The sequence below is a fragment of the Pseudopipra pipra genome, chromosome 16 (assembly GCF_036250125.1).
Source record: "Pseudopipra pipra isolate bDixPip1 chromosome 16, bDixPip1.hap1, whole genome shotgun sequence".
NCBI classification, from domain to species: Eukaryota; Metazoa; Chordata; class Aves; order Passeriformes; family Pipridae; genus Pseudopipra; species Pseudopipra pipra.
In genome coordinates, this window is record NC_087564.1 from 16,250,001 (window position 1) to 16,275,142 (window position 25,142).

Sequence of the window (25,142 nt, forward strand, 5' to 3'; positions counted from 1 at the left end):
TGCCCCCTCTGAGACTATGAGAGTCTAAGTGTAGAACTGCAGCTTGCTTTTCCTTTTCTATCCGAGCACCTTTGGGACCCCGTTGCCCTCGCCCTCCGTACAACGCCCCATTTCCAGCCCCCACCATTTGTGCCCGGCTCGATGCTCCAGAGGACACGTGTGAATAAGGAGAGCATTTTGGAAAATAAACTTTAATGCTTACAACATCCTGGTGTTTATACCTCATTGACATGAATCATGATGAACGACGCAGCAGCGCTTTCTTGTGTCTCCCTTCCGCATGGCTGAGCTTGTCCTGCGGTGGCCGTAGGGCAGAGCCTGTGTGTCCATGGTGTGACGTGCCCTCCGGACGCTGTCGGCCTTTCTTCCCAGACTGCCCCCGTAAGTCATGACCTGGTGGATGCCAGCACTGTGTGTCCTGACACTTCTCTGTATCCGCTTGCTCTGGAGTCCGCAGTCCCAGCCAGAGCTTCCAAGGCTGGGTCCGAACAGGAACCCGCGGGCAGGGGCTCGCTGGGCCTCTGCCACACAGGGACTGACATCACTGACATCACACCTGCGTTGATTGTATTGTCCAAGTGTGTGGAATTCCTTCACTGAGCTCGTTACGTGGAAATAAAATGTGGTTGGTTTTAAAGCTGAACCTTGTTGCCCATCTGTTGTCCGTGGCCTCAGGCCGTCCAGCTCCGCTCCAGGGTGCCCAGCTCCAGCCCCTCGCAGAACGAGTGTGGCCGACGGGCCTTGTGCTGCAGAGAGTGAACTCAGCTCATGCCCCACAGTGGGGCTGCTCCCCCCGGCAGGGATGGCTCCTGGCACCTCCCTGGTCTCACCCTCCCAGGCTGGGGTGAGAAAGATGCGGCCCCTGCACCCCTCCTGCATTCCTGCCCTTCAGCCCTCCCCTGGTCCCCCCGCTCACCGGTCGCTGCCTGGAAAGCTGGTGGAGGAGAGGGAATGGAGCCCACTGCATGGGCTCCATGGGCCAGCTGGACACAGAGATATCACTGGCTTTGCCCGAGTCCACCATGGGGTCATTCATGCTGCTGGAACTGGTGTCCCAGTCGTAATGGAAGCTGGGAAAAGAATCCATGGGTAATTAAGAGATGGGGGAGGCGGGGCTAAGAGCTGGGCTGGTGCTGGGAAAGCAGCCGGGGGACAGAGGAGCAGGATCCTGTGCTGGTGTCATGCTCCAGGGACAATGCACTCGCAGCACGGGCGGTGCCAGGCTTGGCCCCACAGCCAAGGGAGCACTTGGAGCTGTGGCCGTGCCCATGATCCATGGTGGGGGTGTCCCTGGCTGTTGTGCCCTTTGCCAGTGGAATTGGAAACTTCCAGGGCCCTTTTTCCACGGACACCCCTGGAAGCTGATTAGACTTTCCCATGAGCACACAGAGCCACAGTTTCCCGCAGATGTGAACCCTCCTCTGTTACAGCAGTCCCAGCACACACAGTTCCTCACATGGGGACAAAAACACAGGCATTGCTCCATGGACTCTAAAGGCTGGGGGGTGTAAGAGCTCCCAGCACTGTCGATGAGCACAGGGCAGGGGCTGCAAATCAGTGGTGCCAGGATTGCCTGTGTACCCCAAAGCCCTCCCTGCCCTGCATCACCCCGGTCCACCCAGCAAGCCAAAGGCCAGGCCCTGCTACACGGGCTCGGCAAACCACCCCTACCTGGGCCGGTACGGCGGGCGGGCACACTTGGCACCGTCGGGGACACCAGAGTCCTCCTGGCAGCTGCAGAAGCCGTTGTCCAGGATCTGGAGGTGCAGCAGCTCCTCTGAGTTGCTGAAGGCGGGGTTGTCCAGGGAGCTGGCCGAGGGCAGCCCCGAGCGAGACCAGTACTGGGCCGAGACATCGTCCAGGCGGCAGAACCGCCGGTAGCTGTGGGACAGGGCAGGGCCGTGCACACGTGTGTGTGTGTACACACAGAAACACACAGGGCAGGGCAGGGCACACGTGTGTGTGTGTACACACAGAAACACAGAGGGCAGGGCCATGCACACGTGTGTGTGTGTACACACAGAAACACACAGGGCAGGGCCATGCACACGTGTGTGTACACAGAGAAAGACACAGGACAGGGCAGGGCAGGGCACACGTGTGTGTGTGTACTCACAGAAACAGGGCAGGGCCATGCACACGTGTGTGTGTGTACACACACACAGTGCAAGCACATGCACGTGTGTACACACACACAGTGCAAGCACATGCACGTGTGCACACACACACAGTGCAAGCACATGCACATGTGTGTACACACACACAGTGCAAGCACATGCACATGTGTGTACACACATGTACTAACACACGTGTGTATACATACACGGGCCACACACGTGCATGTGTGTACACACATACACAGGGCAAGCATGTGCACACGTGTGTACACACATGTACTAATGTGCGCACACACACAGGGCAGGCACATGCACACGTGTACACACATGCTCTAACACACATGTACACACACAGAGCACAGACATGCACACACCATGAGCACGTGCACCCCACCCCACTGACTGCATGGCTACACAGATTGCAGGTTCCCACCCAAATTTCCAGTGTCCAGGGAAGGGCCCAGCCGCACACCCAGGCTGGGGACAGAGCCCGTGACACCAAACAACCTCTGGCCACAGCCCCGTGGTGGTTGGGGCTGTTACAGTGGTTTCCTGGGGACAATCCTCCCACGGCACTTTACAGAACGGGCAGCGGGGCCAGGACAGCGGGGGCTCCCCCCCGGGCTCCCCCCGAGCCGCTCTGGCAGGGCTGTGCTGCAGCCCCGCTCCCCCCAGCCTGGGCAGCAGCACAGAGTGACCCTGTGCCAGGGGTAGCACTGGGTGTCCCGGGCACCGCGGAGCTGGGGGCCCATCGGCACATCTCAAGCTTCTCTCCACAGCCCTTCAGTGCTGCAGCACAGCCCATGGCCCTTCAGTGCCACGGTGGCCCCATCCAGCACCGTGGCCCCCGGCACTCCTTTCCGGCCTGGACGCCACTTCCCATGGCTGTGAGCATCCCCCAGCACCAAGCACACACCCCGGACCCCCACCCAGCCGCTCCGGGCCCCACACGTGCTCCTCCCGCCCCAGCACCTCCCAGCACCACTATCAGCCGTCCCACAGTGTTTTCCTTGGCAGAGCTCAGCCCCGGCTCAGCCCAGCCCAGCCGCCCCACCACGGCTCTCCCTGCTGCCCCTCGCACCCGGCATCCCAGGAGGGGCAGAAGTTCCCTCCCTCCAGGACCCCAAGGCCCCAGTCCCGGTCCCCACGGCCTCACGCTCCCACCTGCTGCGGGTCTGGTCAGCCCTGGCCTCCAGCAGCAGGGCCTTGAAGCGGCGGACGGCGAGGGTGGCGAGGACGGCACCCAGGAGGACGATGCTGAGCAGGATCCCAGCTGCTGCACCCAGCAGGCTCTGCTGGGTCACCCGGTAGTCACAGCGCAGACCCATGAACCAGAAATCGCTGCCCACGGGGCACCTGCGCCAGGGGGGTCCATCAGCGCCGGGGGGATGGCACCCAGCACCCCGGGCTGTCCCCAGGGCACTCACTGGCAGAGGGGCTGGCGGTCCCGCGGGTGGGTGCAGATGCCCTGGTTCTTGCAGTAGTCGCGGTGGCAGAGGGAGGTGCAGGTCACGTTCCCGTCCGCCCCAGACACGCAGGCAAAGCCGGTCGGGCAGGCAAAGAACACAGTGCAGAGGTCCAGTGTCCGCACTGCAGGGACAGGGCCTGGCTGTGCCACCCTCCCCACAGAGCAGGGAGCCAGGGCCAGGCGTGTGCCCACCCTGCCACAACCCCTGCAGGCACCAGGCTCCAGGCCCAGGGAAGGGTCGGCGATGGTGCAGCCCCGTACCTGCCCCACACTCACCCAGAGCCTCGTGGCGCAGGACGGGGGCTGTTCCCACCACCAGCCCTGGCCGAGTGCCACCGGAGCCCAGCGTGGCCTCGAGGAGCGTGTCCAGCCCCAGCACTGGCACCTGCTCCCCCGCGAACAGCGCGTCGTACTGCAGCACCACACTGCCCTCCCTGCAGGGACACCCGCTCGGAGCTCGTGGGGGCAGACCCCGTGCCCAGCACCTCACCTGGCACTGCCGTGACCCCGCAGCATGTGACAGTCCCTGCACCCCCGTGGCAGGGAGCATCATGTGCTGCGGGGCTGCACCAGCACCCACCTGATCCCCGTCACCTCCAGCCGCAGGAACCCGGGCACCGATGTGAAGAGGGGGGTGACCTGCACAGGGGGGGAGCTGAGTGCAATGGCCCCCAACCCGCAGCCCCCCAGCCCCCCTGCACTCACCGTCTGGTTGAAGCTATGCAGCAGCTCCTGGTGCTCGTGGGACCCGGGGTCCTGCAGGGCTGGGACGAACCCCATGTCCAGCACCAGCTCACAGGGGACACGCAGGAGGGATGCTGCAGGAGGAGATGGGGACCAGCATGACATGGCCCCACCCCAGGGGCCACCACCAGTGACCCCCCCATGTTGGTGGCTCCCAGGGCCTCTCCCCCTCCCACCATGTTCCAGGAGAGGGTTCCAAACCCCCAGACCCACCTCTCAGGAGCGGGGGCTGATCTTCCACAATGAACACCTGTGGGGCCCTGCCCGCCCCAGCTGGCATCAATTGGGGGGCATCAGTGTCCGGCTGCCCTACAGGGCTGCTTGATGGCTGGGCCAGGTCTGTGTCCTCCACAGCTGGAGGGGACCTGGGGCCCCCACGACGGCCCAGGGTCCCATCGGGATCGGTGGGCTGCTGGGGGGCCCTGGGCATCACAGTGGGCACATGAGTTGGGGGCCCCCACGTCAGCCCTGCCACATCCCTCTGCAGTACAGCAGCACCAGGCTCTGGCGTGACCGTCCCCACATCCCTGGGCAGCTCTGGGCTGGCAGTGGTGGCTGTGATGGTGGTGGCTGTGATGGTGGTGGCTGTGATGGTGGCGGCTGTGATGGTGGCGGCCACAGCGGTGGCAGTGATGCCAGTAGCGGTGGTCGGTCCCAGGGAAGATGCAGGCTGGGATGAAGGTGGCTGCTGGGGGGGCCCAAGGGCTGAGGGAGGGGCCAGGCTGCCCACTCCCACCTGGGTCCCCTCCTGGATTTGAGGGCTCTCAGCAGGACCCACCCTTGAGTCAGTGTGGGGAAGCCCTGGGGAAGGGTCTCCTGGGGGGGTGCTCACAGCAGGGGCAAGCCCCGGGACCCCCCAGCCAGTCCCTGGGGAAGACAGCAGGGTTGGCAGAAGGGTTACTGCCCCACTGGCTGGGGCAGGCTGTGGGGACAGGGGGACATGGGGGGACCCAGGACTGGCATGAGTCACCCCGCTCTGCACCACAGCACTGCTGCTGGGGGCCAGAGGGGCTGGGGACTGCCCAGGTACAGCTGGTGGGTTCAGGGGGATGTGACTTTGCTCAGGGGAACCCGCCCTGTCAGGTGGCCCCAAGACTCCTGTGGTCTGGTCCAGGGCTCCCCCTGGGACAGAGGAAGTCACCCCTGGGGTGCCAGCTGTGGTGGTGGGGACAGGCAGACCCGACCCCCTGCCTGTGGCAGGCAGTGAGGCTGGGCCTGTGCCCACGGCTGGCCAGGCTGTGCTGGCCACAGGCCCCTCATGGCCAGCAGCCCCCAGGGACAGCGCAGAGGGGCGAGGGGCAGAGTGGGGACCCTGCCATGGGTGGGAGGCAGAGCCCTGTCCTCCTGCCAGCCCTGGCCCCGGCAGCCCCTGGTGTGTCCCCCACAGTGCCCTTGTGGGAGTCAGCAGCCTCTGCAACCCCTCTCCAAAGGGTGACATCCCTGTTGTCCCCAGCACTGGGCTGTCAGTGGCCAGTGTGGTGGCTGGGTGGGTCCCTGGGCTCCTATTACCCAGTGGGACAGTGGCACCCAGGCCCTCCCCAGCCCACAGCTTGGGGGACGAGGAGCTGTGTGAGCCCCTCTGGCTCTGCACGAGGACTGTCCCCATGGACCTCCATCCCATCAGGGTGTTGGGGGATCCCCTCTGTCCCCCAGCAGAACCCGGCACTGCCATGGAGGGCGATGAATGCAAAGGGGTCCCCTGCACGGTCTTTACACCTTCCACTGTCACATGTCCTACAGGGTCAGTCCCGAGGGGGTCCGTGGTGGCAGGATCTGTGTTTGGCTGCACAGGGGCTGGGGCTCCTGCACTGGTCACCCCCAGCTCGCTTCCTGCAGCTGCCTGCTCGGTGGTGCCTGCAGACACGGGAGGCCCCGGGTGCTCAGTGGCTGTTCCACCCCACACTGCTGGCCCTGTTCCCTCCCCGCCCGTCTGGGGGCCTCTAGGGCTCCCCTGGGGGCCGGAGGGCTCGGCTGTCCTGGCAGGAGTCCCAGGGAAGGGCAGCAGCTTAGCCTCTGTCCACAGTTGCCCCAAGGTCTCCGGTGTTGGCGCCTGCCCCGTGCCAGCTCCTCGCTCTGGGTGATCTGGGGGCAGGGGCAGAGTTGGGGGGCACTGAGCAGGGCTAACCCATGGTCAGCACCCCACAATTGCCAGAGCGGCACCCTTGGCCCCATCGTGCCACCCACACACGTGGCTGGCACACAGTGCCACAAAGGGCCGCGAGTGGGACGGTCCCAGCCCCGGGGGTACCTGTCCGGCAGCGCTCCCCCGCCGCGGTCCCCAGGTGGGCGCAGGGGTCGGCAGTGCCCGGCGTGGAGCCCGTCCCGCTGCCCAGAGCGGGGCAGAGCCGCGCGCAGCATTCCACGAGCACTGAGAGGGGAGGGAGCAGCGCCCATCGGTCCGAGCACCAAGCACCGGGCATCCTGCACCAGCACCGGCTACGGGGCGCGGCACCCCCGGAGACGCCGGCGAGGGTGGGGGGCTCGCTTTCTCCCCTCCGTAAACCGCGGGCAGCTCTGACGAAGGAGACGCTCCGGAACAACCCAAACCCAGCTGGGAACCACCTGCCCTGGTCCCAGCGAACGGTGCCAAGTCCTGCCCCATCGCCACACTCCGGCTGTGCTGGGAGCCCCCGGTTTGCCCAAACCCGACCACCCTCCCGCAGAGCCGCCATGTGCCAACGCCGGCACCGGCGGGTCCGCGGGCAGGGCACGACGCCAGAGCCCGGGGGAGGGCTCCGGGCAGGGCTCCGGGGCCCGCGGCGGCCCCTCTCCAGAGAGAACGGGCGGTGGTCACCGCCCGGGTGGGGCCGGGGCTGGAAAGGAGGTCACTTCGAGCCCCCCGGGCCCCGCTCTCCGCCAGCGCCTCACCGGGGCTCCCGCGGGCGCAGCACCCGCCGCCTTCGAGGCCACGGAGCCGCCCGGGCCGGTGGCACAGCCCGGCACGGAACGGCCACGGCACGGCAGCGACCGCGGCTCTCACCCACCGCCCCCGAGCCCCCGCGGCCGGGCCCGCCCCGAGCGGGTCCTGGTGACACCGAGCAGCAGCCGCTGCCCCCCACCCCAGCGGGGACCCGGCCCCACCGCAGACCCCCGGGCCGCCGGCACTCACCGGCCCCGCCGCCGCCGCCGCCCCCCGAGCGCAGCATCCCCCGCCCGGGAACCAGCGGGACCGGGGCCCCTTCGCGGCCGTGCCCACCCCCGTCGCTCACCTGCGGCGGCCAGGAGCCGGGGCAGCGGGAGCCGGGGCAGCGGGAGCCGGGGCAGCGGGAGCCGGGGCCGCTCCATGGCGCGGCGCGGGCGGCTCTGCCAGGCGGTGGCAGGAAACCCCCGCCCGCCCCCGCTGCGGCGGGGCGGAGGCGCCGGGAACCGCAGCCCCCGGCCCGGGCCCGCCCCACGGCACCGGCACCGGAGCTCCCTCCGCCCCGGGGCGGGCGGGCCAGTGCTCTGCACTGCGACCCACTCCGAGGGGCTCGGCCCGGCCCCCGCCGGCCGCCCCAGGTGCGGGGCTGCGGCTGCGGGCTCGGCCCCATCGCCCCCCGCGGGCTCAGCGCTGGGCCGGGGCTCGGTGGGCTCCCGCCCGCCTCCCACGGGTTCATCCCCGGGACGCGCGTTCGGGGCTGCCCGGACCCGGCTCTGCCCCTGCTCTGTCCCTGGCTGTCCCCGGGAACCTGGGGACATGCCCAGGGCAAAGGCTCCCCAAGGGCACCGCTGGCTGCTCTGACTGCGGGTTCCTCACATCCCTCAGGGTCACACGGAGAGAACCCAGTGACCACTCCAGCGCCAGCACAGCCTCTGAGCAGGCACCTCACAGCCCTCAGGGTCACACGGAGAGAACCTAGTGACCACTCCAGTGCCAGCACAGCCTCTGAGCAGGCACCTCACAACCATGCCACAGGGAAACCATCACGGACACAGTAGCCAAAACCACTGCCTGCCCCCAGTTCCACCATGCAACTGCTCAGAAAACGTGTCAGAGCACAGCTGGGGAGTGGAGCTGTGAAGGAGTTTCCCAGGACACAGGCCTTGCTCACAGCAGGATTGACATCGGGGCCCCGAAGGCAGAGGGTCACTTGTCTACTGAGAGTCTCATAGTAAAGTGCAGCTACTGAGAACACCCCAGGAACACTTCACCACACACAACCTCTGCTCCATTTTCCATCCTTACCTCCCCATTGCCAGAAGTTCTGTTACCCAGTGACACTTCCTTGGCTCCTGGCCTGGCAGTGCTGCTGTGACATGTGAAAGTGCTCCTTTGCTCAGAGGAAACACCATGCAGGGTGCAGAAATAACCCATTCCTGCCTCAGGAGCAAGGTTCCTGCACTGGGATGAGTCAGGCATACAGAAACACCAATATGAATCTGCTGTTCAGCAGCAGGAAAGTCATTCCCCCCTTTATTTTCCATCTGGAAAATAGAAGCCTATCACACAGAACTTGTTTTTACCAGCGTTGATGAAATAAACACTTATGGGCAAGCAGGACAGAGCCAAATCCTGGGGCAGGGAAGAACAATTCCAGAGCTGTCAGTCCCTGATCCCCAGCGAGTCCTTCACACCCAAACACCGAGACAGGGACCCACCCACTGTGTGGAAAAGAACAGCCACCAACACAACAGTGGTCTTAACTCTTTATTCCTGTTTTTTTCTTGTTTTTAAAGGACAACACATTCAGACAGCTTTAAATACAACATCCACGTGCAGCTTCCAGATGAAAGCCCCAGCGGGACAGCGTGTGCGCTCCCATCCATCCGCGCCGGCACCAGCCCAGGCCTGGTGTGGGACAACTCCTGGGAAAACAAAATCCATGTCTAACATTCCATGAACCATTTGAAGGCACAGAAGTGGGTAGGCAGGGGCAGGACATGCTGAGCACCAAACACAGGTACAGAAGGAGCCCCCAGCTCTCCCCAAAGGCCATGGCTCAAACCCTGGCCCAAAGCAGTGAAGGGACGCAGGTCCCCTGCCCCGGGGAGCGTGGGGGGAGGCCCAGAGCCACACAGGAACAGGCAGGAATGTGGATCAGCACTGCTGGCTGGCCCGAGGCCACCTCATTTCCCCTGCAGCCCTCAGGCTGTCGCTCCTATAACCCTTTCCTGCCCATTTCCTTCCCGGCTGTGGCTGTGGGGAAGAGACAGCGGTGGCAGTGGCCGGGGGGGGCTGAGGTGCCCCCACACACCCTCTGCAGGGGAGATGGGCTGCCATGGCCGAAGCCTATTCACCATCCACTACAGCCCCGGGGTGAGCCAGTGCTCAACATGTCAGGTGGGACAAGAGGAGAGGCCTCTGAGCCCCACACACTCCCTCCAGCTGCAAGTGCCTCAGGAAAACACCCCCCTCACCCTCAGGAAAATACACCCCCCTTGCTCTCCCCGCTGGCACCCACAGCTGCTGCCAGCTCCCTCAAAAAGTGCCAGGCTCCCCACTGCCTCCATGGTGTCACAGGTCACCCTGCCCTGCCCTGTGTGCACAGGCAAGGCACGCCCAGAGTATGACTGCACTCACTCAGCCCTGAGGAACTGCTTCATTCATAAACATCCTTCTTATCTGCAATGTAATCTACAATCTCCTGTGGGCACATCAGCTTCTCTGCATCTCCGTCAGGAATTTCAAATCCTGCAAGAAAGGGCACACACTTAGCCAAAACAATGGAAAAGGGGGCAAGGCCAAGGGAACGGATGGCTGCTGGCCTGGGGCTGGGCAGGGGACAGGCAGGTAGGGGACACGTGGGCAGGGGCTGACACTGCATCACTGCTGCTTGAAGTGACATCACCTCCCCACACAGGACAAGGCAGGCACAGCAGAAGCCAGTGCCTCTCATGCCTCAGTAAAGCTACCAAGGCCTTCCCAGAGCTCCCACAGCCACTGGTGTGTGACATGGGGGATATTCCTGGACCCCCAGGCAGTGCCCAAAGTCCCTCAGGCCGAGGCTAGTGCTGAGGGCTCGCTCAGAGCCAACACCAGGGCAGGGCACGAGGGCTCTCGGCAGTGGAACTGCTCAGGAACACCCCAGAAATGCAAGTTCTTCTTTCTGGTACTCCTGGGCACATTCACACTCCAGCCAGCACAGGGATTACAGACACGCTGCCAGCAAAGCCTCTGAGAGTGAAACATTCACCTCAGGCTTAGAGAGTGACCAAACACCAGGGACATCTGTGGCCCAAGGTGACATTTAGGCACCTACTCCAGAATTCATGAGCTTTAAATGAAAGCATGAAGAAGTCCAAAAGGAAGTAAAAGGAAACTTGGAATACAAATCAATAAGGAGAAAACATCTTTTTCTTTTCCAGTAGCATTAAGGGTTGAGGATGAAAAAAATTCTGGTGAGAAAAAGCCTGGACTATCTGGGATTTGTGATCTGTGAAGCTCAGCCCAGGTGAAGCCTCCACACTCAGTGTAGCACCTACATGCTGCTGCCCCCATTACTTCCCGAGTGGTGCCAGTGTGGGGTGGAAAAGAACAATTCCTGCTTCCAAGGGGCCCAAGCTCAGGGACAGCAGGACAGGGCCAGCTCCTGACTGCTGCAGGTGCCGCAGCCCCGACACAGCTCAGCAGCGGACCTGTGTGGTTCGCTCCTCTCCCGGCGATGGGTCTGTGCGGGTTTCCCTGCCCCACACCGGACAGGCCCGGCCCCCCGGGCAGGGATGAACCGGGCGGCCCCGTCCCCGTTACCGAATTCGTCCTCCATGGCCATGATGATCTCCACTTGGTCCAGACTGTCCAGGCCCAGGTCCTTCATGAAGTGGGACTCGGCTGTGAGCTGGGGGGGAACAGGGCGGTCAGCGGGACCCGGCCCGGCGGCAGAGCCTGTCACACCGGCCCTGCGGCCCCGGCCCTCCGGCCACACCGGCCCTCCCGCCGCCCCCCGGCCTCGCTCGCCTTCTCGGGGTCGATCTTATCGTAGAGCTTGAGCACGTAGAGCACCCGTTCCTTGATGTCGGCCAAGGTCAGGGGCGGCATGTCGGAGAAGCGGCGGCATGGCAGCGCGGCCGCGCGCGGCACCCGCAGGAGCGCGGGCAGCGCGGGGCGGCCCGGGGGGACGGGCGGGGCGGGCGCGGCGGGCGCGAGGCGGCGGAGGGCGCGGAGGGCGGCGGGGCGGGCGGGCGGCGGGAGGAGGCGGCGGGCGCAGGACGAGAGGACACGGGCCGCCATCATCGCTGTCCCGGCGGGCGCCGCGCGGGGGAGCGCCCCCTGCCGGCCGCACAGCGCCCCCTGCCGGGCGGAGGCCGCGCAGCGCCCCCGGTACCGGCCGGCCCCGCCCCCAAACGGGCCGGGCTGGGAGGGGGCACCGCGGGTCACTGGTCCCACCTCCCTGCTCCAGCAGAGTGTGTCCAGAGGGGTCTGGAATATCCCCAGGGAGGAGACTCCACCCCCGCTCTGGGCAGCCTGTTCAGCGCTTGTCACTGCACAGCAGAGTTCTTCCTCCTGGCCAGGTGGAACTGCCTGGGCATCAATTCCTGCCCATTCCTTCTGTCCCATTTCTGGGCACCCCCAGCAGAGCCTGGTCCATCCTCTGCCCCCCCTCTGCAGGCACTGACAGACATTGGGGAGGTCCCCTCTCAGTGTCTCCTCTAGAGGCTGAACAGCCCCTGCTCCCTTGGCATTTCCTCATAAGGGAGATGCTCCATCCCTTCGGCATCTCTGCAGCCTCCTCTGGACCTGCTCCAGGAGCTCCATGTCCCTCCTGTCCTGAGGAGCCCAGAACTGCAGATGTGCCTCCCCGGGGCTGAGCAGAGGGACAGAATCACCTCCCTAATCTGCTGGGAAGGCTCTTCCCAATGTCCCAGGACCCCAGTGGCCTTCTTGGTTCTCAGGACACACTGCTGGTCTGGGACAGCAGGACAGCAGGTCCTTCTCCACAGTCCCCCAGCAGCCTGTGGCCATGCTGCCCCCCAGCAGCCCCCCAGCATGGCAGTGGCAGACACGGAGTCGTCCAAAGGCAACAACGTTTAATGGCATCGCACACACCCAGCACACCCGGCCCCAGCAGCAGCAGAGGTACCGGTGATGGGGTCCTGCCCCCCGTCAGGCGGCTCCCGGCTGTGGCTGCCGGTACCGGTACAGGCGGACGGTGCCGTCGTGCTGCCCGGCCAGCAGCCCGGCCCCGGCTGTGGCCCAGCGTGCCAGTGCCCAGCGCCCCGCGGGGCCCGGGGGCAGCACCGCCGTGCACTGGCCCCGCAGCAGGTCCCACACGGCCACGGCGCCCGACGTCAGCACGGCCGCTCCCGCCGTGTCCCACACGTCGCCCTCCAGGTACCTGCAGGGACATGGGGGGTCAGCACACAGCAGAGGTCTGCAAAGACACCACGAAGGGCAGTGTTTGTTCCCTTGGCTTGGGGTTCAGGTACAGATTAATGGCCAACTGCAGCCAGGCTACGGTCCGGGCTGTGCCTCCAGCGCAACTGCAAAGGGAGAAGGTCAAGAAAATACTCCTTGAGACTCAGAACATACTTGAAAAAGGTGTACTCTTAAAAAAGGGGACTCTTAAAAAACAACTCTTTAAAGAAAGCCCCATCCCTGGAAGTGTTCAAGGCCAGGCTGGACAGGGCTTGGAGCAACCTGGGCTAGTGGAAGGTGTCTCTGCCCATGGCAGGGGGTGGAATTGGACAATCTTTAATGTTCTTTCCCATCCAAACCATTCTGTGATTCCATGACTGTTCAGTAAGCAAGATCTTGATCTGCTGCTACTCCCATACGTCCATCACATTTCCTGTGTAAGGAACACTGCAAGGCTGAGCCTTAAAGCTGAGGCTGAGCCTGCTGACACCACAAAACACAAGGCACAGGAAGGAAAAGGCCATCTGCCTGCAGCACTGCTCCACACAAACCAACCTGGCCCGGGGCCCCCCAGCAGCCCAGAGTGCCACTGCTGCAGGCAGCACCAGGCTTGCCTGAGGAGCCCAGGGACACAGGCCCCCAGTGCCAGTGCTGGGGGCAGGGGGCCAGGGCACAGCGGGAAGCGGGCAGGAAGCAGCCCATCCACACCCCCAGCCCCCCCAGCCCTGCACCGGACACGCGGCAGCGCCGGATGCAGCCCCTTATCGCTGGGGAGATGGCAACGGGATCCCTGCCAGCTCCACTCGCTGGGTCCTCCCACAGCCCCTGGAAGGAGCCAGCCCAGCCCCCAGCACTTGCCTCCCCGCAGGGCTGGGGGGGGGGGAGGAGAACATCACCCCCCGGCTCCTGCCCGTCCGGGGGTTGAAGGCCACCACACGGAACGCTGGGTTTCCACAGGACTCGCTCTCTTTGGCATGTGGATGACTTAAAACAACAAACAGAAGGCCCTGATAGAGAGAGGGAAAATACATCACTAAAAACAACAGCAGGAGGGGAAAAACTCAAAGAATTTTCCAAAAATTAACAGCTGCAGTCTCTCTCTAATCACAGCCCCATGGACAGTGATACATTATTTTTACTGAAGAAAACAGAAATGGTTTACTTTCCTTATCAAATAAGATAAAACCCAAAGCAGCTGCTGGCTGATAAGGGCTGATGCAACACAGCAGAGTGACAGCTCAGTGACTCGATGGATTTATGCATTTACCTTCAATCCTCTAGAAACCTCAATCCTTTGTGTCCCCAGCCCAGTCAGTGTAGCCCAAGCATGAAGAGAATTTCATGTACGTACGGAGTCGGAATATGCTCGATGGCAGATGGAAGCTGGGTAGGAATAACCAACGTGCATCTTCCTCAGGAGCTGGCCTGTTTTCAGATTCCTGCAGTTGGTGAAAACACAAACTCTGACACATTTTCATCCTCTAATCACAGTTACACCACTGTGCAGGATGGACACGGGTTTGGTTCCACATCAGCCAAACAAGAGGCCACAGGGAGGGTGTAATGAGAATGATGCAAAAGCAATGGAATTACAGTAGCACAGTTCATTCCCTGTCCATGTGACTGTGGGGCCATACTGCAGGCCCTCTGACAACCACCATTTCCAGGGTGGCTCAGCACCCAGCCAGCACTCCTGCACAACCCTGCAGCTTTCTGCTGCAGCCCCCACCCCCCTCAACCGTGTAATGGCAGAGGAGACACTGACCACACCACGATGCTGTTGGCAGCAGTGGTGCCCACCAAGGCCTCTCTCATCCCTTCTACTTCAGCAAAGGCTGTAACAGTTTCTTCAGGGGGCATCAGGGTCTGCCTGTCCTTGCTCCTGAAGGGAGATCAGCACATAGAAAAGCAGCTGAAAAAACAAGTGCCCAGCACCACTCCAGGAAGAACAGGAACCCACTTTTTCTACATCCAAGATGTTTCCTCACTTTTGTCCCACCTGCCACAGAGACCACCACAAACCAGCACCCCCAAACTCACCCTCCTGTCCCTGAGAGCCACACCATCTCCACTTGCTGCTCCTGCAGGGTCCTGCTGCTGCTCACTAGCCTCTGGTCCTTTAGCCCAACAACTGCTTTTATATTCCCAGATTTCACTAGGGAGTGCCTGAACAAGTCAGTCTCAGAAGAATAAAGCAACGTCCTAAATCAAGAGACAAGCACATACCATGACAGGAGGAAGCACCACTCAAACATGCCATAGCATATACAAATCAGCCTATGTTTACTCAGTCTGCCAGCTCTGGGGTGAATGAACCAGTCCTTATAGCTGACTTTTAGAAATCCCTTGCACCTTTTCCAATTGCTAAAGCAACTGAGAAAGTAACACATTAGTAAAAAGATAATTTCAGCCACTACTAAGATAGTAGTGAGGAGAGCTAAGCTGCAACTTCTTAGGGTGCAAAGCACTAGTAATAAATAAATACAAAACCTTATTTCTCCAATCTCCAGCTCTCCCAGTGCTACACACACGAGGTTACAGGTGTCTGGCAGAGGAACGATCTGGATTACAGGAATCTGGGACAGCAAAACAAGAATTCAGTGTCACCCACAGCATCCCTTTAACTTTATTCTCATTTTCTAGACTGTTTCAAGTAAAATGATGTGGAGCAGAACTAATTTTCAGACCACTCTCAGGAAGCACACTTAGACAAACAGCTGAACTGTCTGCTGCCTGTTTACCTAATTAAACAATCCCTGTTAATATAAGAGGCAAAAAGTGTCTCTAAGGAGTGTAAGCGGAAAGAGCACAAGGCAGTGGCTGAAGTGCAGCCACCATTCTGTGCATGGAGTATCAAATACCTGTAGGTAACTTGTGGCCACAGAAGCTACAAGCTCCTTGTATCTTGGGAACTAACACATAGGGCAAGAAAATTGCCATAAATTCTAGAAAGAAGGACCATGTCCATACCTCTCCCAGCTGCCAGGTGCAGACCTTCCCCCAGTGGTTGGGTGCCAGAGGTTCCCACAGGGACACGGAGCTCTCGGAAGCAGTGACCACACGCAGCTCCCTGCAGCCAGCTGCTTCCCACCACACTGTGCTCACATCCACGGCACAGGAACCTGAGGAATCCTGCCCAAAACAAACAGCATTGGTTTTTCTCTGATAGACATGATTATCAGTGGCATTTTTGTTAAACTTGGTCTTGCAAAGCTGCTGCTGCCACAGTAACAATTCCCTGCTGTTCCCCCACCTTTAGCTCCGACACAAGCTGCAAGTTCTCTTCTTTGGGGCCATCTGGCAGCACTGGAGTCAACTGTTCTGCTCCATCATTTTTCTGCACAAACAAGTAAAGGAGGAGGATAGTTCAACTTTGAAATGACATTCAGCACCTGCAAGAGCGAGGCAGAAGTGTTGTGTGCTCTGTCACAGTCATGCAGTCACTCTGCATGCTGTTGCTGGAGAGCCATGATCCATGCAGGACTAGCATGCAAAGAGGCCTTTCCCCTGAAGTCAGACAAGACTCTGGGAAAGGGGATTTGCCCATTGCCTTAGTACCTCTGGCAAAGAGCTCAGCTTGTTACCTGTTCAGGAGAAGCTCTGCAGGATCCTTGCTCTTTGCTCTCTGACTGCTGATGCTCACCCAAGGCCACAGCCTGATCAGATTTATTCTCAGGACCTCTTTCATCTGCTAAAGCAAACATGGTACCTTGTTCCTCCTCATTTGTGGCAGCCCCTGAACCACAGCTGTCCGGGAGCAGTGGCATGGCAGGGTCCTTGTGTGCCCCATCCCCCAGGAGCTGGGCAGCTCCTCTGGAGGAAGGCAGGGTCCCTTGCGAGGTGGGCACAGAAGGTGTGCCTGGGAAGACCTCACTGTGCACTGCAGGTAAAACAGCTGGGGTTGCACCCACAGCAGGGAAAACAGACGAGGAAATCTGAGACTCACGCTGGGTGGGAGCCCCAGCTAAGACAGTCTCCATGGGAGTAAACAGCAACTCATGGGTGGAAAGGTCCTTCTTGGAAGCCGGGCTTTCCACACAGGGGAGCTCGGGCAATCTGGTTTTGGAAGGTGAAATCAAGTTACTTCTGAGACTTTTTTCTTCTGGATTCATTTGTGCACTTGGTGTGTCCTGTGGAGCCACGCCATCCCCGGACACACTCGGAACAAAATCCTCCAAGTCATTCACAGGGGAAGATTTCAATTTCTCCAGTTTCAGTACTCCAAATTCCTCGTTTGGTAGGTGGAAGTCCCTGATGCCCAGCCTGGGGACCAGCCACTGGGGGCTGCGGAAGGAGAAGAGGGAGCGGCGAGTGCCGGGGTCTGCAGCAGGGAGGCCCAGAGCAGCAGGACCCTCTGAGCCTGTGGGACAGCTGTGCCCTCTGCTGCTGTCATCTAAACACAAGAATACAAGAGAGAACATCAGCAACTTGCCTTTTCAGAATCTCTCATCCAGACTGCCACTCCAATATATTTAAAAAAAAAAAAAGAAAAGAGCCATATCCATCTGAAGACATAGAAGTGGCACTTTTCTGGAAAGACATTACAATCTGCAGTTGCTCTGCATCAAGCCTTCAGCTCAAAGGTCATGTCCAAAGCCTGACAGAATTGAGTGCTTGCTCAGTTTGGTTTGTTGGGTTTTCTCCCAACACTTTCACAATATTCACAGACCCTCAGACTCTCAGGCTACGTCTTGTGTTTCACACTTGTTAGCACCAAAAGAAAATACTCATTAGTATGCACACTCAATTGGAGGAACTGATGGACACCCATCTGCTGGAAATCAGCTCCAGTGTGCACAACCTTTGCTCCAACAGCAATGGCAGCTCAAGAAGTTCTCAGCCCTGCTCCTCTGCTGTTCACTCCCTGTCACTGGGCTGAAGTAAAAGTTTCTGGAATTGTTCAAGGAACATGGGCACCACAATGACCTAATTTTTTAAAAAATATCTTGTTTATAAAAAAAAAAAAGAAATGGTTAATCCCCCTCATATTTCCTGACTAAACACTGCAGGGTGTGAACAGCAGGGCCTGCACTCACTGGACGTTCCCCTGCCTGTGGGACTGGGAGTTCTGGGGAGTGCTGACTGTGAGGCAGTACCTGCTGAGCCCTGCCGGGCGCTGTGTCTCGCAGAGCAGCGCAGGGAGCGGCGCAGGGGGACGCTGATCCCAGGGAGCGGCTCCGCCCCGCCGGCTCCTCGCCGGCTCTTCACGCTTGCCACTGGATGTTTATCAGCCTGACACACAGGCGAGTTGGCTTCCAGATCTCCCACGTGCCTGGCAAAAGTTTTATTCCCTGGTCTCACGGCATCGCTGCTCTGAAGTGGATTTTGAACCTGCTCCAACAGGCATTTCCCCGGCACTTGGCTCCCTCCCTGAGGAGGATCAGGACCCGCTGGCTGTGCAGCTTCAGTCACTCCTGTCTCTCCAGACCCCAACGCTGCAGCACCAGACAACTTGCTCTCATCTGAGGATGACTTTTCAAGGTTAGCATCACAGTTTTTCTTTTCACTCTGACTCTCACTTGACAGCAGAGCACTGCTTTCCCTGGCCATTATGAGGTCCACACTCTCTATAAGCTCCTGTGACACTGGACCCACGGGGGCTTTGCAGGCAGACCTTCTTCTTCCCTTCTGTTTCCTCTGGGATCGACTCTGCTCTTGCCTTGTGCTAATGATGCTTTTCTGAGAAATGGATCCAAGTGAAGTGCTGCTGCTGCTGCTGGACACAGGAAGAGATTTCTCAGAACTACTTGAGTTTGCTGGATCCTCTTCTGCCCCAAGAAAAGGGAACGGCATGACCCCTGACTCTAAATCAGCCTTAGCTCTCTCCTGGGAGGGCTGATCTGAGTTTGCATCTTTCTGCTTGCACTTACTCCGTTGACCTTTCTTGCTCCTGCCCAGCTGGCTGAGGATTACAGCATCCAGGTCCACCTTCCTCTGGCAGTTGGCCATGCGGCGAGTTGTCCTGACGTAGTACTCGACAGGGAAGAGCAGCCCTTCCACCACTGTGCAAGAGCTCAGCGTGCCCTCGGGAGCCGTCGCCTCCTTGGGAGGAAAAAGTCTTGACTGATTTTCAAGCTGTTGATTCTCCAACAGTTCTTGAGCACTGCCCAGAGCACGATCTGCAGGACAGGGATTTAAGGTATCCCCGTCACTTTTATCTCCTTCATGGCTTTTGCTCTCCTTGGTTACAGTGTTATTTCCGTCCTCAGGCAATACTTCATTTTCTGACACTAAATTCAGGAGCCCACATAATTCTCCCTGATCTTCATGCAAACTCTCACTGTCCAGTTGTTTTATTACACTGGGGCATTCTTCTTCTCCATCACCTCTGGTGTCAAGTAAAAGAGAGTCTCCCTCCTGTGAACATGGCTCATGGCTGCCAGGTATGGTCACAGCCCTTGGGCACTTGAGCTGCCAGATGTCACTGCTGTCCCTGACCACATGTGGGGACAGCTCAGGCTCTCCTGCAGTGACACTGCCCTCGAACACCTCCTGTACAGCTCCTGAGGCAGCATCAGGAGTGAAACTGCTTCCTTCTCCCTTCACAAGAGCTGGCCTGCATGACCTTTCAGGATGTTCCTCAGTGTGCAAGAGGGTGCTGTGCCTGAACACGGGTGACTGAAGCTCTTCTGCACTGGCAGTTTGACTTTTCACTGTTTCATCAGTGCTGATTACATGCCCATCGTGCACTGATTTCCCTTCCCTTGATTCCAGAGCCTTTGTCCGTCTCCTCAGCTTCATCATGCCTCTGGAGGTCTGGGATGTTTTCTCCTCAAGGACAGGCCTAATTATCCCACAGCACAGGTTTTCCTGGCTGGCCTGAACACTTTCTGCCCATGAGCTGTCCTGTGTGTTAACCTCATCATTGGAGAACTCTGGAATGTGTTTGAATGTGACAGATGTTGCCTCCTCCATGTCAACATCAGAGCAGGTTTTAGTCTGTAACTGAGGGAGTCCATCTCTGTCAGCACTAGGAGATGCATTTTCTTTAGAACCTGGCGGAAAAAATGTCACACGTGTAAAGTACTCTCAAAGTCCTGTCCAAGAAAAACATCACTTTGTTAGGAGGAAAAGATGGGGATCTTACAGTCAGGATCAGAGCACTGGAGACCTGGTGAGGAAGGAAGCAGAGATGTTAGTGCAGAGCACGGCTCAGCCCAGGGGAAGGGCCGTGTGCGGGTCTGAGGGCAGCAGATGTGGCAGCAGCGGCCGAGGGGACAGCTGGTTGAGGGGGTCGGCAGGGCCGGTCCATCCCGGCTCCGCGGGGGCACTGAGGGGCCACAGTCCGGGCCCCGGACCCACCGCCTGGAGAGGGCAAGGGGGGGCACAGGGCGGCTGACGGGGTCCCCGGGCGTCCCACCGCCCCAGCGCGAAGCTGGGGGGTCGCCCACCATCTCCCACCTGGGGGGCTCCGCTCCCACCATCTCCCACCTGGGGGCTCCGCTCCCACCATCTCCCACCTGGGGGCTCCGCTCCCACCATCTCCCACCTGGGGGCTCCGCTCCCACCATCTCCCACCTGGGGGGCTCCGCTCCCGCCGGCCGTGGCTCCTGGCTCGCTCGGCTCGCCGCGCCCGCTGCGGACACACAACACCCCGGCGGGGCTGGGACCGGCTCCCGGTGCCCCGGTGCCCCCCGCCGTGCCCCGGCCCGGCCCTGCCCGCTCACCCGCAGCCGGATGACGGTCTCGCTGTACTCCCGCCTCAGCAGCGCCAGCTTCTCCCGCAGCTGCAAGAGACACCGCGCCGGGCTGGGCTGGGACCGGGACCGGCCCTGGCCCCGCCGCCGGCCCCGCGGCCCCACCCGGCCCCGCACCTTCTCCCTGTCGGCGCCGCTCAGGGCCGCCGCTGCCCGCGGCTCCTCCATGGCAACCGGGGCGGTGGCAGCGCGGGCGGAAGTGACGCGGCGGAAGCGGGGCCGGGCGGGGCGGTCATGGAGCTCAGCGAGATGCTGTACAACAAGTCCGAGTACATCGAGACGGTGGGCCCGGGGGCCGGGGAGCGGGGGCCGGGGAGCGGGGGCCGAGCTGGGCTGGGCTCGCCGGGGCGTTGCAGGGGCGGCGGGGCCCGGGAGAGCCGCCGTGACGCGCCCGTTCTCCCCGCAGGCCTCCGGCAACAAGGTGAGCCGGCAGTCCGTGCTGTGCGGCAGCCAGAACATCGTCCTCAACGGCAAGGTGAGAACATCGTCACCGTGTTTGTGCCTGAGCCTGGCGTTGTGTCTGGCTCACTCTGTGCTGCTCGGGAGCACAGCCGCTGGTTCCAGCCTCCTGTGCTTTTGCTTTGTTCTCGCTTTTCTTTTGACTGAAAGAATCCTCTCTAAGGTAACAGAATCTTGCTGGAGTGACCAGACTTTGGCATGACTCTGTGTAACAACTGCTAGGAACGGCTAGGAATTGGATCTCACGTACCTCCCTTCCCTTCTGCAGACGATAGTTATGAACGACTGCATCATCCGTGGGGACCTGGCCAACGTGCGGGTGGGACGGCACTGCGTGGTCAAGAGCCGCAGCGTCATCAGGCCGCCCTTCAAGAAGTTCAGTAAAGGGTAAGAGGCCCCTTCTTTTTGGGAGACACCTGAAAATACCTGTCAACTTGACTGAGACTTTTATTCATAGAACCCTGTTCTGCAGCAGTTTGCAGAAATACATCTGTCTAAACCTGTCTCTTTCTCAAATGTTCAACTGTGCCTTGAGGGTTAGTGTTCACTTCAGGCCAATATGGAAAAGCTGGGATATATTAGAATAGCAAAGTAAAGAGCATGTTTCAGTTGCTCTTTGTTTATTTACATCTTCCTGGTGCTCATTTGGGCCATCCTTTAGAAAGAGAAGAGAAAGACCAGTTACTGTTTTGTCTCCCTTAGCACCAAATCCACATCTGCTAATCCATCTGGGGATGGGAGACTCCACAGGGTGATTTTGGGTCTAGCAGTGTCAGTTTGTTTGTTGTGCACCAAACGAATACCTGTCCTGTCACAGGGTGGCTTTCTTCCCTCTCCACATTGGTGACCACGTGTTCATAGAAGAGGACTGTGTTGTCAACGCGGCCCAGATCGGCTCCTACGTGCACATAGGCAAGAACTGCGTCATTGTGAGTGCCATTTTGTCCTCTCTGCAAACTCCTGGGTACTGCTGAGGCTTTGGGACGACAGCTGAGAGGTGTCTGCACCAGCTGGCTAGAGCAGGCACTTACTCTGCGCTGTTCCTTCCTCCTCCTCTTCCTTCTCTGCAGGAAGCAGGGCTTTCAGGTTTGCTTTTCCAAGGACAGCAGGTTCAGCTGCTGTTGGTTGGAAAATCCATCCCAGCAGTGTTGCCCCTATGGCTAACGGGACTGCCCGGGGAAGGCAGCCTGGCCACAGAGAACAAGTGGAGTTGTGTTTCTGTGCAAATAACACCAAATAGTCAAGGTTGCTGAGGTAGAAAAGGTCTTGCTGGCACTACATGACTCAGGCCAATTTGCACATTGACTTGTTAATGTGCAGCTACCTGTACCTGTGCTAGTTAAAAGCAAACATGTTTTTCCTCAAAAAGAAAAGTTAATTCTGTTGGGAGGAGCATTCAGTCAGGGTAAAGAATTATTCCTGTGATCCCTTATACAGAATGTGTTTTGAGCAATTAATCTTCTTGAAATTTAGGTAATGTATCAGTAATAAGCAAAAGATCTCGTGTTTATAGTTTTTTAAGTATAAACTTTTCCTGTTCTCTGTTTTAGGGTCGTAGATGTGTTTTGAAAGACTGCTGCAAGATCTTGGACAACACAGTACTCCCTCCTGAAACTGTAGTCCCACCTTTCACTGTTTTCTCAGGCTGCCCAGGTATGCTCCCTCTAACTTCTCTTTCACAGAAGTGTGGATAATGCGGATATTCTTATTTTAAATGAGATTGATATAACAAAGTTGCTTCTTAGCATTTAGTGCCTAGAAATAAAGGTATCGGGCAGCTGCTGCACTGAAAAGTAATAGTTTTAACTTGTGAAACTCCCTGCCTTAATGCACAGCAGGTAGAGGATGCATGATGACTGATGTCAATACTGTTGTTCTTCTTCCAGGACTCTTCTCTGGGGAGCTCCCAGAATGCACCCAGGAACTCATGATTGACGTTACCAAGAGCTATTACCAGAAGTTCTTGCCACTCACTCAGGTCTAGTAGCCTATTTCCCATGTTTCAGGCACACAGGAGCATTCTGGGGGTGGGGAGAGGGATGTTGTCCAGTGAGACCAGGGCCCGGCCCTCCACTCTCCTGAGCACTTGTGTGAGTGTCCCTCAACACCACCAGCCTGGCCAAGCAGTCCCTTGTGAAAGCTGCTGTGTCCTGTTCAAACTTTGTATGCTCATCCGATGTACTCCATTCCACGTTGTCTGAACTGTGCCACTGAATGTTCTGGAGCTGGGAAAGCTGATACACCTGCCTTAGGGCAGCAGCGGGGGAATGAGGCAGAGCTGACATGTGCTCTGCAGCCTCAGCCTGTCTGGTCAGTTCTATCCTAGCCGAAAGCTGGCCTTTAGGTTTGCTAGCCCAGGAGGGCTGGTTTGGGTGTGTTCCGGACGCCTACCGAGGTTTGTTAGACCCAGGGCTTTCCTTTGGCAAAACCCTTGCTGCTCCATAGGCCTGTGGGCTGAGATGGATGGCCTCTTCCTTTTCTCCCTGGGATTCTCTTCTGTAGGGACATCGTTCATCATCCTGCTATTGGCTTTAGGAATTTTGGCTGACATTGACACCTGTCTTTGCCTGACAGGATGTTTCTTAGCTTTTAGCTCCTGAAGCAGACTGACATCAGTCTAGTGCTCTCACTCCTCAGGGTTAGTGTTCTTGTGGCCACTGTGTGTTCTACTTCTGAACATCGCAGACCTTAAAGAGCCAAAGGCCTTTGGGATGAGGTTTGCCATGTCACTCACAGAATTCAGTGCAGCAGAAAGTGGGTAATTAAAAGCAGAAACCAATGGTGGATGAGAGAATGCTGCAGCTGTCCCCATTTATTACCCAGTGTCTATATTTGCAGAGAGCTCTTTGGTGCTTTTCTGCATTATGAAGCTTAGGAATGAGACTCAGACTTCTTGAAAAGAGTGAACATTTAATTTTGGATGTGTAGTAGAGCAGGAATAGTTCTTTCTGGGAGCAGCCCTGAAAGTTGGGAGGCATCTGATGCTTGTATATCTGACTGAGTACAGACAACTGGCTGCACATGAGTCTGCCTGCTCTGGTTGTGCTCTGCTAAAGCTTAGCATCATACTGCTGTAGGTTTTAAACTGGGGCTCCTGCATGTTGTAGTGTAGCAGCTGGGGCCAGGACATTAGGTGTGTAGTAGGTGTGTGGTTGTGGATGAGCAGCCCTGGAGCCCTCAGCTGATCTGTGCAATGCAAATGCTGATAAACCTTAATAGCAAACAGCTGTACAAGTACTAATGTGTGTAGTAGCTGCTGTTCATCACATGTAAAACCACTGACTGGTTTGTTTGTATTTTTACTGTACATAAATTAAAGCCTCTCCAGTTACTCAAGTGACTCAAGATTGTACCTCTTCAAATCAAACTTGAGACTAGACTGAGGTTCCTGCTGTGCCTGGGCGTGAGCCACAGTCCCTTTTTCTGTGACTGTTACAGGCTGTTCTGGCTATCAGAGTGTCAGTGCATTAAAGAAGTGAAGTACAGAGTGAAACAGCTGCTTTCTCCCTCTGAGGGGCTGGAGAGGCCTCCCGTGTCACCAGACCCGACACGTTTGGGGCTTCTTGTGAGATTCTCTGCAAGTCCGGTGTTCAGAGCGTGTCCTTGGGTGTCCCTGGCAGTGTCTGGCAGGAGCGTGGTGTCTGTGCTGTGTTGCCATGGTGTCACCTCAAAGTTTCAACACCACATCCTGTGTTTCACCGGGATCGCTTGATCAGCAGCTGCAGCGGCTGGCAGAGGGGTGCAAGGAGGGATGTGAGTTGGGATGGAGTGGGATGGCAGCTGGAAAAGTGCGAGCGATGCATTTCCACAATCACCTGAGAGCAGAGCTGTAGAGCATGGAGGGATATGTCACTGCAATTACATGTTTCGTGGCCTACTCTTCCTTCTAACAGGCTGAGCCAACCTTTCTGCCTTAACTAAAACCTCTTTTATTGTCTCTGTTAAGGTGGCCTCTGCCAGGGCCTAAAACCAAGCTGCCACTGAAGATCCCTAACACCCAGCACTGTTAACATTCCTTACATTGGCCACTTTCTCCTCCTGTCTCTGAAGCATCCCTCTGACCTGGGCTCACCTCTCCGCCTGTGCCAGCTCTGGGAAGATGGAGTGTCAGTGGCTGCCACAGCCCAGGGAGTCCCAGCTCTGCTGGCAGCGTTCGGTCCAGCGTGGTGCAGTAAAACCTGACCCATGGGGGCTGTGTCTGTAGCCAGAGGAGCTGCAGGAGTGGGGAAGCATGTCCTGCAGGGAGGGGGATGCCTTCTTTCAGGAATCCTGTACAAACATGGAGCACTTCAACTCCCAAGTCGCTGTCTTTGCTTCATTGATCCTGCCTTGCTCCTGTGTGCTTTGCTCGGGGTTGCTCCAGCCGACGGGCGGGCCATGCTGCC

General features: G+C 58.8%; 5 protein-coding genes across 19 annotated transcripts in view; 2 read left to right on the top strand and 3 right to left on the bottom strand.

Moving 5' to 3' along the window:
* The window catches only part of TNRC6A (trinucleotide repeat containing adaptor 6A), a 67,437-nt gene extending 66,794 nt beyond the window's left edge, over positions 1-643 (top strand). For all 11 annotated transcript variants that reach the window (XM_064673473.1, XM_064673470.1, XM_064673478.1 and 8 more), the window contains one exon: positions 1-643. This exon is cut by the window's left edge and continues 2,107 nt beyond it. The gene's annotated coding sequence lies outside the window, so the exon portion shown is untranslated.
* On the bottom strand, positions 176-8,007 carry LOC135423385 (collagen alpha-1(I) chain-like). Its single transcript, XM_064673579.1, has 11 exons — positions 7,539-8,007; positions 6,578-6,697; positions 4,543-6,411; positions 4,291-4,403; positions 4,166-4,224; positions 3,862-4,019; positions 3,545-3,707; positions 3,282-3,473; positions 1,672-1,881; positions 917-1,070; positions 176-746 (listed from the first exon to the last, which is right to left on the bottom strand). Exons 1-11 carry the CDS (start codon positions 8,005-8,007, stop codon positions 672-674), a joined length of 3,582 nt encoding a protein of 1,193 aa, XP_064529649.1. The 3' UTR covers positions 176-671.
* A 936-nt stretch (positions 8,008-8,943) lies between these two features.
* NDUFAB1 (NADH:ubiquinone oxidoreductase subunit AB1) lies at positions 8,944-11,491 on the bottom strand. Its single transcript, XM_064673491.1, has 4 exons — positions 11,204-11,491; positions 10,997-11,084; positions 9,830-9,940; positions 8,944-9,114 (listed from the first exon to the last, which is right to left on the bottom strand). The coding sequence occupies exons 1-3, from the start codon at positions 11,477-11,479 to the stop codon at positions 9,849-9,851; spliced, it is 456 nt and encodes a 151-aa protein (XP_064529561.1). The 5' UTR covers positions 11,480-11,491; the 3' UTR covers positions 8,944-9,114; positions 9,830-9,848.
* Positions 11,492-12,256: 765 nt separating this feature from the next.
* On the bottom strand, positions 12,257-20,516 carry PALB2 (partner and localizer of BRCA2). Of its 5 annotated transcripts, none has more exons than XM_064673487.1 (14): positions 20,416-20,516; positions 20,269-20,328; positions 20,120-20,177; positions 19,689-19,712; positions 17,698-19,596; positions 16,186-16,994; positions 15,855-15,938; positions 15,572-15,733; positions 15,092-15,177; positions 14,642-14,803; positions 14,367-14,483; positions 13,953-14,040; positions 13,460-13,608; positions 12,257-12,581 (listed from the first exon to the last, which is right to left on the bottom strand). In XM_064673487.1, exons 1-14 carry the CDS (start codon positions 20,464-20,466, stop codon positions 12,350-12,352), a joined length of 3,981 nt encoding a protein of 1,326 aa, XP_064529557.1. In that variant the 5' UTR covers positions 20,467-20,516; the 3' UTR covers positions 12,257-12,349. The 5 variants fall into 5 exon arrangements, with proteins under 5 accessions (XP_064529557.1, XP_064529560.1, XP_064529558.1 ...); XM_064673490.1 differs by having other exon boundaries at positions 19,689-19,735; positions 20,113-20,177; XM_064673488.1 differs by lacking the exon at positions 19,689-19,712.
* DCTN5 (dynactin subunit 5) lies at positions 20,458-25,057 on the top strand. Its single transcript, XM_064673492.1, has 7 exons — positions 20,458-20,580; positions 20,705-20,773; positions 21,026-21,144; positions 21,575-21,686; positions 22,308-22,410; positions 22,644-22,735; positions 24,704-25,057. The coding sequence occupies exons 1-7, from the start codon at positions 20,533-20,535 to the stop codon at positions 24,722-24,724; spliced, it is 564 nt and encodes a 187-aa protein (XP_064529562.1). The 5' UTR covers positions 20,458-20,532; the 3' UTR covers positions 24,725-25,057.
* Positions 25,058-25,142: the final 85 nt, after the last annotated feature.